We start from the raw sequence: 18349 nt of genomic DNA, 5'->3' as shown, positions 1-18349 counted from the left end.
GCCCTACGAAATCCTCCACTTTCTCGGCTGCCAGCCACAGTTCAAAGTTTTGAGCCATCTTTGCTGAGTAAACTGCAATACTGTCATTGGGCCCCGCTTTCTCCACTCTCCGAAAAGCTTTTCGATAATTCTCGGGGTGCAGCCCATGCCTTTGCATAACTAACTTTTTGAAACTTTCATAGTCATTAAGTTCATTTGAGGGGAGATGACCCATAAGCTCTGTCAGGTCGCCACAAACTAAGGGACGCAAGACTGCCATATACAGTGTAGGGGCAACCCCCATATCTTGACAGGTTGCCTCAAAAAGGTTCAAATAACTCAGAACGTCAGTGGGGGGCTGATATTTTGGGAACACCCTCCAATTGAGATTATTCAAGGTTAGTCCAGGAGGGGACTGTTGACGATGGTTTCCCCCCCTCACGGGAACAAGTTCATACCTCGGTGCAGATTTTTGCGATACCTGCCCTTCCGGGCGCAATGATTCAGCTGCCGTCGCGTATCCACGCTTGGGTCTCTGAAAATACTCCTCCTCTTCTTCCTCTGCCTCGTAACGTCGCACCGGCACGCGCACCTCTTGAGCGCTGACTGGCGAGTAGACTCTACCCGGACTGAACGAACGCTGTCTCACCATCCGGTGGACGTCCGGCGCACACGCCTCTCGGCGGTCGTCTCCCACAGTCACCTCTTGCAGCTGGCGCGGCAGGTCTTGATAGTCATACGCCATCCGGCTGACTTTCGGCCCCAACCGGACAGACTGGCCGATCTTTGGATACTTCTCTCGGCAACGGAATCCACCATTCACCGGATCTCGCACCCACTCCACATCATGACCTTCTGAGAAATCCATCTCTTTAGGCTCTGTGTGAACAAGATAATTCCCCCTAGGGCATGTAGAGGCCACCCCGGCTTCCACTTGCTCACGAGGTGATCGGGGTTGGGTCACTGGCGTGCCCCTTGCTTTTCCCACAATACAGGACTCTCGTCGACCCTTCCAAACTGTGCTTAGCTCACTGGCATCCACCAGCTCCCCCTCTGAATCAGGGTCTTCCGAAAACCAGGAAGCAGATTCCGCTCTGGGGCTTAAAGCTTGGGGGGGGGGGGGTTGGTTTCCAGAGGAAGGGAACTGCCTTCTCCCACAACTAAGAGATAGATAGAATAGTTGGAGTCCTGCCAAAGTCCGCATTCAAAGTCTTTTCCGATTCTCCATTACAAAGGATGAAAGGACGGCTACTAGGTGGAACATCAGCAGCCGGGCGGTTTGCGGATTGCAGAGCATGCGCTCTCAGCCATTTCCAAGGCCTTTTATCCCCAATTTCCAAGTAGCGTCGGAACCCCACAACCAATCATAACTCCTGATTATTTTTTTGAATTCGCCAATGACGAGCTTGTGGACTAATCAATCTAACCCCTGGCAGCTGGGCTCATTAAGAACCCAGAGCCCAAATCAAAGGGTCCCTCCCTTTCCGTGAAACTTATGTAGATTCACATTCTCAGGCAATCAAGGCCAGATAACATCACTGAGGGAATGCACTTAACTTCGGACCCAGGTGTCAAAGCTTTCATTAAATCAAGGGGTTTCCTTTCCCATAGTAAATCTCTCACACTCTGGGAGCCTGCTAGTCTGAGGTTAAAGGGACAGAACTTATATCCCATGATCCTTGTGGCTAGCTGGTTACCCACAAGGCCTCACTCTTGTTGCTTGACCAAGGAATAGCTTCCAACTAAACCTAACTTTACTACAGCAACAAAACATAAAAACCACGAAATTATGAAGACCAATAAATTTACAGAACAAGGTGAATGACACTGAATCAAATTAATTCCCTAAAATTTAATTAGAAGTTTACTGCAGGTGACGAAATAGCAGAAGTGCAGGTGTCTGTCTGGTTTCAAGGGGAACGGTGTTCTAAATTGATGGTGCCACTTCGCTAAAAAGTCTTCGCAAGGTTCCCTGAATACCAGTTCCTGGGAATCAATTGGGGAGAGTGTTGCTGTGGCTTTTGCAGGCTTCCCTGAAGGCATCCGGCTGGCATCTGTGAGAAAAGGATGCTGGACCAGATGGACCTTTAGCCTAATCTACCTGCAGGGCTCTACTTAGGTTCTTACTGTTGCTTGCATTTACATCTGATAACTGGATACAACCCACTATTGGGTTGTTGTTTTTTTAATGTCCAGGGGTCAGCAAACTTTTTCAGTAGGGGGCCGGTCCACTGTCCCTCAGACCTTGTGGGAGGCCGGACTATATTTTGGAAAAAATAACAACGAATTCCTATGCCCAACAAATAACCCAGAGATGCATTTTAAATAAAAGCACACATTCTACTCATGTAAAAACACGCTGATTCCCGTACTGTCCACGGGCCAGATTTAGAAGGCGATTGGGCCGGATCCGGCCCCCAGGCTTTAGTTTGCCTACCCACGTTCTAAACAGTTGTTTTAATTGTTTTCACCAATAATTTTTATTGCTTTATCCTTTTTGTAAACTGCTTCAAAACTCTTTTTTTTTAACACAATAAAGTGGTACATAAATTCTGCAAAAGGAAAAGACCACTCTCCTCCTCCTGAAGTTTTCAGCGAATGGTAATGAAGAGGCATTGCCACTTCTGAACCTCAGAACCACTCTGATTTCAATGGGTTCTGCTCTAAACACTCTACAACCGATCATGCGATAGTTCTTTATCATCTGGCACGGAAGTACTCCTCCCCTCCCCGGGGCTACCTCTGTGCTGCCTTCTTAGATCTAAAGGCAGCCTTTGACAGTGTTCCTAGAAATATTCTTTGGGAGAAACTTGCGAAACAGGGCATTGATAGAAGACTCTTATGGCTCATAAGCCAGCTCCACGAAGGTGGAAGAGTGAGATTCACTCCAGCGGGCGACCTTACAAATTCGATACCAATAAACAAGGGAGTGCACCAAGGATGTATATTGGCTCCCTGCCTATTCAACCTATTCATCAGCGACATGCGAGCACCCCTAGTTAACTCATCTCCAAGTACACACGCGCCTAGACTAGCGGATTACCGCTGCCCACTCCTTTTATATGCGGACGGCACGGTAATTCTATCTTATACACATGTTGGACTAACCAGAGCTCTGAAGATCTTTGCCACGTATTGTCAACTCAATCAATTAACCATCAACCATGCTAAGTCCAAGATTCTGATTTTCTCCAGAAGTCGGAGATTATACAAATGGAAGCTTGGTGGAGCAAAAATAGAGCAAGTCCTAAAATTTCAATACCTGGGAGTTATTTTTCAATACAATTTGGGGTGGAAAGCTCAAATTCAACACCTACTTAACAAGGCCAAAACCTTGTCATATGCGCTCCTCCGATTCTTCTTTTCGGACGGAGCTTTGCATGTTCCCTCGGCCTTAAAGGTGTTCAAGGCAAAAGTGGTTGCCGTGCTTGCTTATGCTGCCCCGCTCTGGGCCGTGATGACAGATCTTGCTCCCCTTGAGACTCTGCAAAGCCAATTCCTACGTCGGCTCCTAATGCTCCCCCTGTGCGTAAGCAACGCAGCCATGCGACTAGAATTGAAGGTCGCATCCTTAGAAACATGCCTGTGGAAGCAAGTCTTCAATTACTGGTTATCATTGTGGCATAGATTACCAATCCATTACCTTGTCCAATGCTTATGGCGAGATGAATTCTCTAGCCTTTGGACTAGTAGAATTCATGCCAAACTCCTGAGTTATGGAATCTCTCCCTCAGATTCCCTAAAATTAGACCAAATCACTGCTCAAAGACTGATCCGCCAAAGACTGGATGACATCAATTTACAGCGAAATTATACGCTGGGGGGAAGCGTTTGTTCGCCCCAGAACATTGGTATCACTTTAACTTACTGCGTTCCATCATACCTCTCCTCCCTTTCGACTGTTGCCCATAGACTGGCCTTCACCAAAGCGAGGTTTAACGTTTTTCCCTCTAATGTCCTGAGACATAGATTCTCAAAGGGCCAAGCCCCCGCCGTGTGCGAATGTGATAAGGTGACGCCGGAGTCGCTCCAGAACATTATGTTCACTTGCCCCTTGTTTAATGTGCCACGGGCAAATTTGTTGGGATCAATCATACAGAAACTAGAGGGTACCCCACCAAAATTCCACCTTGCCCAAATCTTGCAGGACAAGGATACCCACACGACCCTGAACGTGGCTAGGTTCCTAGTTGCTGTCCTTTCCCAAAAGCGACGCCAAGGAGCACTACAAGCTAATTAAGGCGTAGTATGCCTTTCCATGTTATAGTATTTTATTGTTATAGTGGTGTTTTAGCGATTGCTTTTTTCCCCCCATGGCACAAGCTGTTATTTATGTGTTGTTTTTACCTGTATGGGCCTATGGCCGTAATAAATGAAATTTCTATTTCTATTTCTATGGGTTCTGCTATGACAAGGGCTAGCGTTGGCTGTAACCCAGTGATTATTTTTTAATAAATAAATACTTTAAAAACAAATTTGAACACACACATACACAAAGTTTTAAGATATTTTAAAAAATACAATATCTGCCTAGTTGCCAGAGACGACTTGCCTTGTCGGGATATTTCTGAACCAGTTCCCGGACCTTGGATGCATTTCCATGTGCAGCCTCTATGACCAGGCGCCCTGGGCTGTCCGCTTCCATCTTTTGGGTCAGCAGCCTTCCCAGCACAGAGAGCAGCGTGCCTGTTTGGAGAGATGGGAAATAGTCCTCCAATTAACGTACTTTTCCATGTGGCAAGGGCTGCTTTGGATTGGCTTCCGTTTTGGCAATTTGGCGTGCGTCGCTTGCAATTGTAAGCGTTTGCCAGTTGGGTGAGTGATATTCAGTTCCACATCCCCTCCCCCCCAATTGCTCAACAACTGTGGATATTCCCTCCCCCCAAAAAGCTCAACAACTCTGTGCCATCTCCCCCCATTTTCTTAAATTTGAGCCCCTCAATTAGGGGGCGTCTTATAGACAGAAAAGTACAGTGGTACCTCTGGTTACGTACTTAATTCATTCCAGAGGTCCGTTCTTAACGTGAAACTGTTCTCAACCTGAAGCACCAGTTTAGCCTATGGGCCTCCTGCTGCCGCCGCGCCACCAGAGCACGATTTCTGTTCTCATCCTGAAGCAAAGTTCTTAACCCAAGGTGCTATTTCTGGGTTAGAGGAGTCTGTAACCTGAAGTGTATGTAACCTGAAGCGTATGTAACCCGTGGTACCACTGTACAGATGATTAAAAGGCTTTCCTCCTCCCTCCTAAGCTGGCTACTGCTTTCCTTTCAGACTCCTCACTTTTAGATTCCTTGGCATCTTCGGTGGTCATGAGGTTTGCATCCTCCTCCCTCTGGTAGGCCGTCAGGCAAGCCGGGTTGAAGGTCCAGGACTGGCCTGCAAAAGACACCCGCAAGTCCCCATCTCCAAACACTTTGATTACCTTGCCAATGTGCCCCAGGGTCTGCAAAGGGAAAGGGAAAATTGAAACGTGAGGGGTGGGGGGAAAAACTCCTTCTTGTTATTCATCCTTTTTTTCCGTCTAAGTAAGAAAAGCAGCAGAACATTACATTGTGGAGTACTCCTGTTTCCAGCCAGCCATGTCCTTTTGAAGAATGTGCCATCCATTTCACTGGCTGGCCAGCCATGCCCCTTTCCAGGATATACCATTCCATCGCCCCTCCCCACAACTGTCAAGTCAAAATTCCATAGCCACTGAGCAATATATAGCAGGTGTGGGGAACCTTCAGTTGCTGCTGAACTACAACTCCCATCAGCCCTAGCAAGCTTGACCAATGGTCAGAGGGATGATGGGAGCTGGCAGTTCAGCAATATGGAGGGGCCAAAGGTTCCCCACATCTGGGACATGGGATTCCAAGACAGCAAAGCCTTAATGCAAGAAGTCAGGCACTTTTAAAAAGGGTATGTGTGTCATTCAGCTCCTTCTCAGAAAAAAAAACAAAACCATGAAGTGCTATAGAATAATATACTAGCTGCGCTCAAGAAGGGTGGAACAAGTCACAATTTGCAGGTTGAATGTGAGATACCGGTCATATTTTTGAATGCTTCCCCCTTTAGGGCTGTTACCAGGTTTTTAAAATGTCTTACTGAATGAATCAGCGATCCAATCAATTAAAAATGGATGCAGTGAATCTGTACACAACTCAAAATCCTGCATGCAAATGAAAAGAGAGAGGGGGGAGAAATCATTCTTTGTTTTTAGATGTCCTAATGAAGGCTTTGGAGATTTTTTAAAAATGGATTTATTCTAATCATTTGAGCAAGGCTGTAATCCTTTTTTTAAAAACAGCAACAACACATTGAAATTTTATGATTCATTTACTTAACAAAATGTATATATTGTTCACTTGTCCATGAGACTGTTGACTAGGGAGCAAGCCTTGCTGAACAAAGTAAAGAAATTGTATGCAGTGTACACTTCGGAGGTTTTTTTAAAAACTGATTTATCAAACCAATTAATCAAGTCAGACTGCAATCCTAATAAAAGGAAAAAAAGAAACCCATTCACTAGGGAGTAAGCCTCACTGAACAAAGTGGGACATACCTCTGAGGAAATATGAACATGTCTCCTGAATTAACAAAATAAAATGTTGCATCCAAAAATATTTTGCGTGCAGGAAGTGAGCACTGAATGCTTCTTCTTGTGTGTCGGCTGGGAAACAGTGTTTTATTTATTTCATTTCATTTATATCCCACCTATTTTCTCTAAGGTGCTCAAGATGGCATATGAGGTTCCCCCCACCTCCTCATTTAATCCCCACAACAACCCTGTGAGGTAGGATAGGCTGAGAAGCAATGACTGGCCCAAGTGAGCTTCATGGCTGAGTGGGGATTTGAACCCTGATCTCCCAGGTGTTAGCCTGACCCTCTAACCCCGTGGTGGCAAAACTTGGCCCTCCAGCTGTTTTGGGACTACAATTCCCATCATCCCTGACCACTGGTCCTATTGGCTAGGGATGATGAGAGTTGTAGTCCAAAAACAGCTGAAAGACCAAGTTTGGCCACCACTGCTCTAATCACTATACCACACTGGCCAGGGGACATAATAAGGCAAAGATTTTGTAGTGGGCAAGATGGGATTGAAGACCCCTTTGCCGGGTCAGCTTGGGAAGATGCCAATCAGTGGGCAGAGCTGATGTTAGAAACACAGGAAGTTGCCTGATGTAGAATCAAGACCATTGGTCCATCTAGCTCAGTACTGTCTGCACTGTCTGGCAGCAGCTCTCCAGGGTTTCAGACTGCTCCCTCTCCCAGTGATGCCAGGGACTGAACTTGGGACCTTCTGCATGCAAAGCGGATGATCTACCAGTGAGCCTTTCCTCTACTGGTCCATCAGCCCTCACTGCTCTTGTTTAAAACATGGTGGCAGCTGTTAAAATTTTGGAGAGCTACGTTCGAATTTTAACACACCAGGGGAGAGGGGAGAGGGGAAAAGCATGGACTGGATTGTTTTAAGTAACTGCGCTGTCTTGGAATAGAAGGACACTCACAGGGGTCATTTCATCAGTCCACTCCCCGTGACCAGCTTGCAACTGCTTGATTCTTTCCATATCATCTATCACCCGGACAACATCATCAACCCAAAAGGTGTTGAGCTACAAGGAAAAAGAAAATCAGAAGCTTTTTTCTTTTCGGTGCATGGGGGAGAAAGGAATCATAGGAAAGAAAGAGAGAGAGATAGATATATAATATATTTTATATTATAAAATAATATAATATAATATACACAGCTGCAGAGCGGCTGGGGCAACCCAGATAGATGGATGGGCTACAAATAATTATATAAGTATTATTATTAATTATTGCTCTTATATTTTATAGACAGCTAAATCCATCAAGCATTAACCGCGGAGACGCAGGATGGTGGCGGTGACCGTCCCTGGGTAAGATTTCGGCAAACATTCGTAGGGCCTTTTAACCCAGCCCTCCAGACGTTTTTGAACCCAAGCCCTGCCACTCACAGCAATCTACAGTGGGTTTTTTGTGGACGCCATTTTGATTCAAGATGGCGGACTCACTGAACCTTTCAAAGCTGCCTCAGTTTCAACCACCGTTTTCAAAACTGCACAGATCTGGTGGTTTCTTATAATTCCCAAGGAACGCCAGGTGAGAGGCTCCTAATATCTACCATTTCTTAACATTGTTTATAGATCCCTGTATGTGGGTTCCCCCCTCCCCCCGCATTTCAGACAAACATATGCCCTTTAAATTAAAGGAAGTGAAGTTAGTTGATTTCTACGTGAGGGGACCTCCTGTTTTCTGTTTACGCTGTGTGCTTTAAATGGACATGTGTTTCGGTTCTCTTAAAGACCAGGGATTGGGAACAAGATTTGGCCCTCCAGATGCTGTTGGATTCCCAGCATCAGCCAGCTCCAGCCAGCATGACTAATGGTCAGAGCTAATGATGGGTCATGGGAGCTGGAGTTTACAGCAACAGATAGGGGGGTCGTGGGGCCCCCCATCCAAGTTCTTGAGCAATATACTCAATAGAAACTAAAGCAAAATAGAGACTGCCCTTGTTCAAACAGGAAGGGACTGCTCTTCCATTACTAAAAAACAACAACAGGTAGCCAGCTTTTTCCTTCAATCATGTGTTTCTTGTTCCTTTAATTGAGCAACTGATTAAACGTCACTTTGATTAACAAAGGGCTTCTGGTGGGGAGGGTGAGACAGCCACAACTGCCACTGACATCGGCAAGGGAGGAGGGGAATGCCATCGAGCACTCTCTCATTAGGAATCTGCCATCAAGACTCAAGCTGTGTGGCAGGAGCTGCCCTGGCCAGGACATTGTCACTTACGACGTTCCTGGATCTGGTTTGCGGGAGGCAGGAGAGAGTGCTTTGGAACTACCCCTTATCAAGGCAAGGCACTCAGAACTGCCGCTGACAAAAAGAGTTGCTTGTCAGAGCTTGTGCTGGAGCCAAGGACAGCCAGAGAGAAAGCAGATCGCCTTTCTCCCCACTCCTTCCACACAACAGCAAGCAAACGCCGAACGTCAGAATTCAGCGACTGCCAACATCTTATCGGTGTATCTCTACACATGTGTCACTTGGGGAGGGAGAAGGATTTGCTGACAATTGTCCACGAATGTGACAATGACCAATTCTTGATAACTCACTGAGATATACACTTGCTGGGACAAAACAAAGATCTGCAGGGGCAATAACAGTGACTTTGGGGAAGCATCATGGAACAACTAATAAAGCAAAAGGACATGTGGACAGTCCAGTATAAATTCACCACTAATGTACTGCTATTGCTTCAGTGACATGTTGCAGCAACCCCTAATAATACATCAACCAACAAATGTTATTCTCCTGCTAATAGGGTCTTCTTCTATTCCCTCTCCTTCCCCTCCCCCCAATCCGTCTATGAACTACGGCACAATTTTTAGATCCATCACCAGGATGCGTCAGCCGCACTCACCTTGGTCAGAGCACCTGGATGGAACGTCCAACGGGTATCGCTATTGAACTGGACTCTGACGTCTCCTCTGTCCGTGATTCTGTGGACAGTTCCTGTTTGGCCAATGAACTTTGGAAGGAAAGGAACGGAGAAGTATTGGGGAGGAGCAGGGAGATGAGGAGAGAGAAAATTAAAGGTTGTCATTTGAAAGCAAGAAATGCGAGTTTTTACCATCGGACGCCTCCCCTGTAGCAAGCCAGTAGCCCCTCCTCTCTCACAAATACATTTTCAAACTGAAGAAATATTCATTGCTAAAGTCCATGGCCAGAATAATATTCATGGATCAAAGCAAGAGACGTTTAAAACACAAGTTCACACAAACAGTTATTATTATTTCTTAAGATTTATCTTTTGCTGGCGAATGGTGATCAAAGTCTCCAAGCTTACTTCACTTGCGTGCATTCACCTTTAAACTCGACAAAAACAAAACAAAACCAAGGGGGTGGAAAGGGAGCAGGCTTCTGGGAAAAAAGACTTTGGCAATCCTGCCTGCCATTGAACCCAATGTATTTTGACTATACACAATTTGGATTTTGAATGTAACCCCCTTGTACATTGAGTCTCGCTTGCATATTATTCCATTAAAAAGTAACATGAAACATTAATATTCTCATACAAGCACATATAATTTTCTCTTACACCCGCACGCATAACAGGAACAGTAAGCTTTAGTAGCACACTAACAGGAGAACAAATCGGATCACTCCTTCAGTTGTATGCAATGTTAATCCTACTCAGATCAGGCCCACTGAAATTAACTTGGGTCCATTGCTTTCAGTGGGTCTACCCCATGTGCAATTTCTTCTTCTTCTTCTTCTTCTTCTTCTTCTTCTTCTTCTTCTTCTTCTTCTTCACATTTACGTTCTATAGATAGGTTAGGCTGAGAGAGACTGACTAGCCCATGTTCACCCAGCGGGTTTCACGGTTGAGTGGGGATATGAACCCTTGTCTCCTCCTAGATCCAACCCAGGACTCTAACCACTATACTGCACTGGCTTAGCTGAATACAACCTCCTGCAGCAGTAGAAAGTATATTATTTTAAAAATTAATAGCACAAATGAGAACTGCAACAAAATGTTGCAGCATGGAGACCTCCCTGTCTAGGATTCTGTTCCATTCTTCGCCAACCAACAGTCAATCACAATTCTGTGGCTACTAAGCATGCTCAATCCTCCTGGAGTTGTTTTTGGACCTCCTCCCAAGTTTAAAGCCGCCCCCCCCCATTCTTTTTTTTTAATGTGGTCCCCTACCTCAGCCATTTTTGGGTTCCATCCCCCGTGCCCTTCCTGCATCTCTCGTAAGATGTCGATGTCCAAGAGGCATTTCACTTTGTCCCCATGCTGGAACGGGTGCCTTTCAGTGCTCTCTTTCTTCTGCAACTCGGCCGGCTTACCTGGAGAAAGAGAGAGAAAGAGCAGCTGCCGACAGCGGAATGCACAATTTTGCATCTTGAGTGCGTTCAGACAACAAACTAAATCCTGGGGTAGATGGGCAATCTCTAAAAGCAAGACCAGAGGCAAAAAAAATGCTGCATGTAGGAGCTACTGCTGTTCCAATTCCACTCCCTCCTCTCTGACCCACTCTGAAATCACTCAGCAATCCATGTTTATTTGAGAGGGTGTTATTTTAATTTTTTAGGGAGGGCCTCCTCTTTTCAGTACTTTTTCCTTTTTCCTGCAAACCCTGGATTCCCCCAAACCTGCACGTGGTGCCATTCGGGCTACAAAATGAACAGCACTCACAGTTTGGAGCATTGGAATTAGAATGAACAACTGTAATCAACAAATTACGCTAGTAGGACTACAAGAAGTTTTGTAAGGAGAAATATACGAAGTGTTACAAAGTATAAAAAGATAGAGATATTGGTTATGAGTTTGAAATGTAATAGGGAAGATAAGAAATGCATACTGAGAGATTAGATTGGAAAATTTTCAGACAGGATTGATGGAAGTCAAAATTTTGAATAAGATGTAAAAGTATGACTAATTACTGTTGAAAATGATATGTTAAAAAAACTAATAAAAAATTATATTAAAAAAAAAGGAATTAGAATGAACAACAGCCCGATTTTCTCTTCAGCTCCTAAATCGGTGCGTGGGTTTTGTTTTTGCTTTTTAAGAAAGCTTGTTCCCCCAACACATCCCTAAATTGGTGCAAACCCCCCCCCCCAAAGTGTGCTATTAGAGACCAGCATTTAGCACGACCGCAGTGCAAATTACATTGCACGTACTCAATGGGTAAATCTCACACACCCCTTCCCTGAGAGGGTTTCACACACATACCTAATCTGGGGAGATGTTCCTTGTAGTAAAAGCCCCCCGTCACTTCTGCAACGCACTTCAGGTCCACTTTCCCCTTGTGCCCGACTCGGTACACGTTTGTGGTGCCGTCGGCCCACGTCACGCTGGCAACACTCCGCCCGGTTTCCACATCCCAGCCACGGATGTCGACCACGCGCCCGGCTTTGCCTTCGCCACCTGTCCGCAGGGATAAGAACAGGGCACAGTTGAAACGTGCCAATTCAACCATTCTCTCCCATCCATAACACACACACACACGCAGGTTTTCATCTCAAGCTCTTTGCCAGGAGGTTGAGACGGCTTACGTGAGGCCATCTGCAGATCACGACCTTCCGTGGCTCTAACTGCAACAAAGCCCCAAAGATTAGAAAGAAGTTCCCTGGGAAACGGCAGGGAGGAAGAATCCCTCGCCGGAGAAGGGGAGCTTAAGAGGTTAAGAGTGGAGCCTGTCTGACCCAGTGGCTGCACGTCTCCAGTCCTGTCAGGTCGCCTGCCTTCTGGGGTGCGGGGAGTGGAGTAATAAGGCCACATATACAAAGGGAACCTGTTCGAATCCAGCCTCCTTGCAAAGCAGAGGATTCTCAAAATTCCAACTGCACAGCAAAACAAACACGGGCTGCATTCACAAAATATGTTTGAACTGCTCCATTTCTTTAATAGTCATGGCTTACGCTCCCTCCAAAGAATCCCGGGAGCTATAGTGTAATAATAATAATAATAATAATAATAATAATAATAATAATATCTTTATTGTCATTGCCCCCTTCTCAGGGACAACGAAATTACTCGACTGCTCCATAAAAACACTAATTAAAACAATACAGTATAGTACAGCAAGGAAGATTAGATGACTTTCAAAGTCCAGGCTTCCCATTCAGGGCCGAGATCGCTCTGGAGAAGAAGCTGTTCTTAAGACGGCTCGTTCTTGTCTTCATCGTCCTGTATCTCCGTCCCGACGGCAGGAGCTCGAAGAGACAGTGGCCAGGATGCGATGGATCTTTTACTATGTCCAGTGCCTTCCTATGGCACCTTGTGGCATAAATCTGCTCTAAGGTGGAGAGTGGGCAGCCAACAATGCTCTCTGCTGCCTTAACAACTCTGCACAACCCCATCCTGTCCTGGGTAGTACAGCTTCCGTACCACACACATAAGCCATAAGTGAGCACGCTCTCAATGGCACAGTGATAGAAGGCAAGCAGCAGTTTCTGCGGAAGATGGTTTTTCCTTAGAATTCTCAAAAAGTACAGTCTCTGCTGCGCCTTCTTCACAAGCCCCCTTGTAAGGGTGTGGAGAGCTGTTACACGACTCACAGAACTACAATTCCCAGAGTTAGAATAATAAAATCACAGAATTGTATGAGTTGGAAAGAAACCCCAAGGATCATCTCATCCAATCCCTGAAATTCAGGAATCCTGCCCACAGCCATCCCTGAGAAGAGGGATTAATTGCCAAACCACTCTGAGAAGTGTAGGTCTGTAAGGGAAATAGGGGTCTCCTAACAGCTCAGAGCACCCTTAATGAACTACAACTCCCAAGATTCTTTGGGGGAAGCCGTGACGGTTAAAGTGGCATCGCAGTGATTTGAATGTGTGGTGCGGAAGTGGCCTAAGTCGTGCAAATATTAACACATTTGGGTGTTAAACCAGCCAAGCCATACTCAGGAGTAGACCTACTGAGATCAATGGGCATGGCTGACTCAAGTCCATTTATTTTGATGGATATGATCTTGTTGGATACGACACCCCTTCTGTTTTTATACCGTTTACCGGATCCTGATCCAAGCGAAACTGTTTGCTGAGAGTGGGGATTGATCCACAAGCGCTCTGGCCTTGCTGGTGAGATTCCCATAATGGGCAAAAATAGGATATTGGACTGGATAGACCCTCAGCCTGATCCACTGGGGCTCTCCTGTTGTTCTTCTAAAGCCTACTGAGTAGCCCTCACTTAAGTCTGTCCCACTGCAAGCAGTTGCAAGAAGGTTCCAGAGACAAAGTGTGGTCTTTTTCCTGACATGCTACTCACTTCTTAAAGGGTTGCCCCCCCTTAAGCAGAGGAAATAATTCAACCCTGTAGCTCGGGCCCTTAGATTTAATCAATCACACACACCGGGTTTACGAAATTTAGGGCAGTAGTCTCCAATACTAGTCCTACGCAGAGTAGAAAATGTATCCTGACATAATTTTCTTCATTTATTTTCAGGTTATGTCTAAAGCTATGTGCACCATTTGTTTGGTTTGTTATTTAATTTAATAATTCAAATCCTCTTTACCCAGGCCTATGGCTACTAAATAATCTATGGCCTGTGAAAATGTGGGGGATTGGACTGTTATTACAATGATTATTTTATTATTAGGCCGTCTGTTATTATGTTTTTTTAAATCATGTTTTTATTATTGATGTTCTGTAATGTGTTTTTAATGTTGTACACTGCCCTGGGATCTTCTGATAAAGGGAGTTATGCAAACTGAATAAATAATAACAGGGTGCAAACAGGTACACAATTCTAAAAGAATCCAACACACAAACAAAGACCTTGCAGGCCAAAGTGTACCTGCCGCACGCCGCAGAACATGGTTGTGTTGACATCCCCCGTCATGCTGATATTGTCAACTTCCAGTTTCTCTCCCCTTCAGCGCCTGTATTAACTGTGCTATTATTATTTGCATCTAAATTATGCCCTTTGGGTTACAGGCAACAGGGTGTGTTCCGCTTCTTCTCATGCCTAGAAAGCACAAGACCAAACTGTTTTCTGCTTGTCTCGTGCTTTCTAGACATGGGTAATTGCAGTCTTGCCTTTGCCCTGCTGCTTTCGCCTGGAAGGCAGTAATCCATGGAAAACGCAAATGTAGTTTGCTCTAACTGAGTGCTAAACTGTGGGTTTTCCCAGGGGAAAGAGGCGGGGCAAACGGGACGTGTGTGTGAGCCCAAAGTTTCAAGAGTTTGTTATTTTTGTTTTATTTTGCAAGGCTCCACAGAACTAGTGCAACTTTCGCTCATTCAGAGCGGACCCATTCGAATCGATGGACACGACATGCTGAGGCCCATTGATTTTCAGGTCTACGCTGAGTAAAACTTGGCTGAGCGCAAGCCACCATGCAGATTAAGGGAAATGTATTTGCCCAAGGCCCTCTCTACTGATCCATGAGGGACAGAGCTTCTCGCTTCTTGTCTTGAATATAGAATTTTTCTGCCCACATCACAAAGAGCCAACCCCCACTCCCCTAAAAGGCAAAAAGCACCTCACCGTCCTGGTTACCCCATTCCCAGTCGGGGCCCCGAACCACTTTCGCGCCCTGGAAAGTCCCCTTTAACGCGATGCGTGGCAAGTTCTGTCGCGGGCTCACAGTCACTCTGCAAGAGGGAAAGAAAAGAAAAAAACACCATGTCATTTCTCCTGCTGCTCATACAAACAAAGCCAGTTTGGAGGTGGAACAAAGCCAGTTTGGAGGTAAAACAAAGCCAGTTTGGAGGTGAAACAAAGCAAGTTTGGAGGTGAAACAAAGCCAGTTTGGAGGTGAAATAAAGCCAGTTTGGAGGTGAAACACAGCCAGTTGGGAGCGCTGCCGATGCAGACAAGTGCCTGTACACCTATACACAGTACAGGTAGTCCTCTTCCACATTGGGTACCATATTTACTTCAATTAAAGGCCCCTGTTATTTAGTAGTCAGTATATATTTCCCATTATAAGCTCCTTGGTTATCTTCCCTTACCCATGGCTTGGGCTTAGTGTTGCATGCTAACCAAAAGGCTATAGTTTGTCTCGCTCCAGCCAAATCACATGCTGTATCCGAGGACTGTTCCTAGCTTACTGCTCATGCTTTTCACGTAGGGGGAAGAGAAACCAAGAACCTGGTTTGGGACACAACGCTAAGCCAAACCATAGCTTAGCTCTGGGTAGCACGGCAGTGGTAGGGCCAGAGGAGGAACACAGCACCCATGTCCCCCCATCACCCCTGTGACTACTTAGCCAGTTTCTCCCCCCCCCCCGTACGTTCCAAGTCTTTTTTCTTGTTTTACTGACATTTATGTCTGCTGTCCTGGAAATATAACTTATCACATTGTCCACACAACATCATTCTCATCAAAATGCCATCTCTCACAGCCCCCCTAAATCTGGATTTATAATTTTAATAACAACAATAGTAGTAGATTTTCTTTCTGCAGCCAACAATAAACTACCCTGCTCACAAGCCCTTCCAAGAAAGCTTACAGGTAAATTTAAAAATCACAGTGTGATAACTGTTGAATACACACACACACACACAGTAGAGGTCAAATATCTATCTCAATATAAGGTTCCCCAGCCCTGTTTTAAATCAGAGCAGCCACTCATGCAGAGAAATGGCAAGAAGCCTCCTTTCTTGATGATGCTCCCAGCTCCCAGAAGCCTTTAGTTCTCCCAGATGCTGCTGGACTATGGCTCCCATCATCCCTGACCATTGGCCATGCTGCCTGGGGCTGATGGGAGTTGGAGTCCAATAACACCTGGAGGACCACAGGTTGCCCATTCCTGATGTAGAACCACAATTTATAGGAGCTCAGGGTAGACCCACTGAAGCTAATGAACAAGACTAACTTAGGTCCATTCACTGTGTATCATCTAGCTGGATGAAACCAAAACCATTTTCATACACAATCATGAGTGACTTTTTCTTTTGTTAAGGGGGGTTGAAAACAACACCACAGAACTCCTAGACACAGTGACATGGGCTGGGTGGACATCACTCAGAACTTGTCTCAATAAATATAAATTTATCTTAAATGAAGAAATGCATTAACCACCTCTTCACCTGTAACGCCTTGCCATGTTTTACTTCACAACATAATATGTATATTCACAATGTTTTGTTTAAGTTGCTGGTTGTTGCTTCCGTTTTCTGCACACCACTTAGAGATATTTTTTAATATATTAAGCGGTACGGAAATTAAACAATCAAGCAAGAATGATTATTCAGACCAACATAAAATTTACGTGTTGCTTCTCTGCTTACAACAACTCTCGGCGAAATGTATATTAAAAAAATCAGAGTAACTGAAACATTTAGAACAGCAAACAGAAAGTCAGGTAGTATAAAAAGGAGAATCATTGATACACATTGTTAAAAATCAAGGATACAACAGCAACAACAGTTCCAGGTTTCCTTACTTAGAAGGACCTCAGAAAGCAGTTAATGGAAAACAACCTTTCTCTCCCCAAGACCCTGGAGAAGTGCTGCCGGTCAGAGTATGCAGCACTGGGGGAGATGAGAAAGAATAGTCGGACCTCCTTGGAGGCACTCCCCTTACCAGCCTTGTTTGGCTGGGTCTCAGTCTTGCCACACTATCAGATTCAGCCAAGAGGCAAAGGTTTCAGGTTGAATCCAATGACAGTCCTATGCAAAGTGCGTCCTCTGAAGCTAATGGACATGACTCAGCTGGGTCTAGTCTGAGCATAACTAAGATGAATGCATATTCTTAAAATGTGCACTCAAACCACACCACACTAGGTTTCACTGAGCGTTAACCCACAAAAATTAATGGACCTAAGTTAGCCATGACCAATAATTTCAATGGCACGATAGCACAGGACACAAACCTTTATGTTTCTTCCCGAAACAAAACAACGCTTGCACTACTGAGACTTACAACCCAACGCTTCCTCCTCCCCAGAAAGTCAAGCCAAAATCTACAAGAGGCTGAGGGCAAGCAAGAAGGATACGTCTCTGCGCGGTACCCACACAATGGTGAAGATGGGATCTGACGTCCGGTTGAAGCAGCTCCCAATGCCCATAACGGGATCGGTATTCCTCGTGTCCCAAAATCAAACCAAGTGCATTTGATTAAGCAGAAACTTCGGGCCAAGCCCTTCAAGAATTCCAGCTGGGGGTTGAGGAAGCAAAAAACTCTCCCGCCGCCATAATGAAACCGCTTCCACATTTGCGTGGCTTCCGTAATGGGGGAAGAAGAGGCATAGCACTTCCAAGCCCCTGACTTAGCCTGTTGCTTAATACCCGGCAGCAGACGGCAGAGACTTGGGTGGATAAACCCCTGACGCAGCCTGGGAACCAGCAGCCACCCGGCCCACTGCGCCACTAAAATTAACCTTTGGCTCTCACTTTGGCTCATTAATGGATTGCTTCGGTGGCGTGGCATGCCTGGGGAAAGGTGCTTAGGGGAGAAGACCAGGGGGCAGGTTTATTTGCACACATGATGGCTAATCGGTATCTTTCCAGCAGCTTTCCATGATCCAGATTGTAACGTGATAGGAGCCAAGAGCGAGGAGGGAGGGCAATCTTGCTCAGCCAGTCTCCAGTACTAAAAGTCTGTACCGGGGTCACATCAATTCAGCAATCAAAAAAAGAAAGAAAAAGGATTCTGCAATTGGAATAAACTGATAACATTTTTCCTACAAGAAGCTCAGGGACATACACAATCCCCTCCAACTTATTTTAAAATAGCATCATAGTGCTTTAAATGTATAGTGTCATTGTGGTATTGGATTGGTTCAAAACCAGAGGACTGTCCTCTGTAAAGTAGGGCATGCTACTAGACATAATTCTGCGTGCAATTTGGGGTTGTTGTTTTTTTAATTCAGCCCTTCCCGGCCCAAAGATATTTTCTCC

The 18349-nt window shown here is 45.4% G+C and overlaps 1 protein-coding gene across 5 annotated transcripts in view; it reads right to left on the bottom strand.

Moving 5' to 3' along the window:
* Nucleotides 1-18349, bottom strand: part of MIB2 (MIB E3 ubiquitin protein ligase 2) — an 83737-nt gene that overhangs the window by 15268 nt on the left and 50120 nt on the right. For 3 of the 5 annotated variants that reach the window (XM_083628601.1, XM_083628602.1, XM_083628603.1), the window contains exons 4-10: nucleotides 14991-15097; nucleotides 11729-11923; nucleotides 10697-10839; nucleotides 9407-9514; nucleotides 7470-7574; nucleotides 5260-5422; nucleotides 4532-4665 (exon numbers count right to left, since the gene is read on the bottom strand). In XM_083628601.1, coding sequence (XP_083484727.1) covers nucleotides 4532-4665; nucleotides 5260-5422; nucleotides 7470-7574; nucleotides 9407-9514; nucleotides 10697-10839; nucleotides 11729-11923; nucleotides 14991-15097 — 955 coding nt within the window. The remainder of the gene's footprint in view (nucleotides 1-4531; nucleotides 4666-5259; nucleotides 5423-7469; nucleotides 7575-9406; nucleotides 9515-10696; nucleotides 10840-11728; nucleotides 11924-14990; nucleotides 15098-18349) is intronic. The other 2 variants (XM_083628604.1, XM_083628605.1) reach the window with 1 other exon arrangement.

Source organism: Podarcis filfolensis (genome assembly GCF_964270895.1).
Source record: "Podarcis filfolensis genome assembly, chromosome: 8".
Classification (NCBI taxonomy): domain Eukaryota; kingdom Metazoa; phylum Chordata; class Lepidosauria; order Squamata; family Lacertidae; genus Podarcis; species Podarcis filfolensis.
This window is presented reverse-complemented; position numbering and strand designations above follow the sequence as displayed.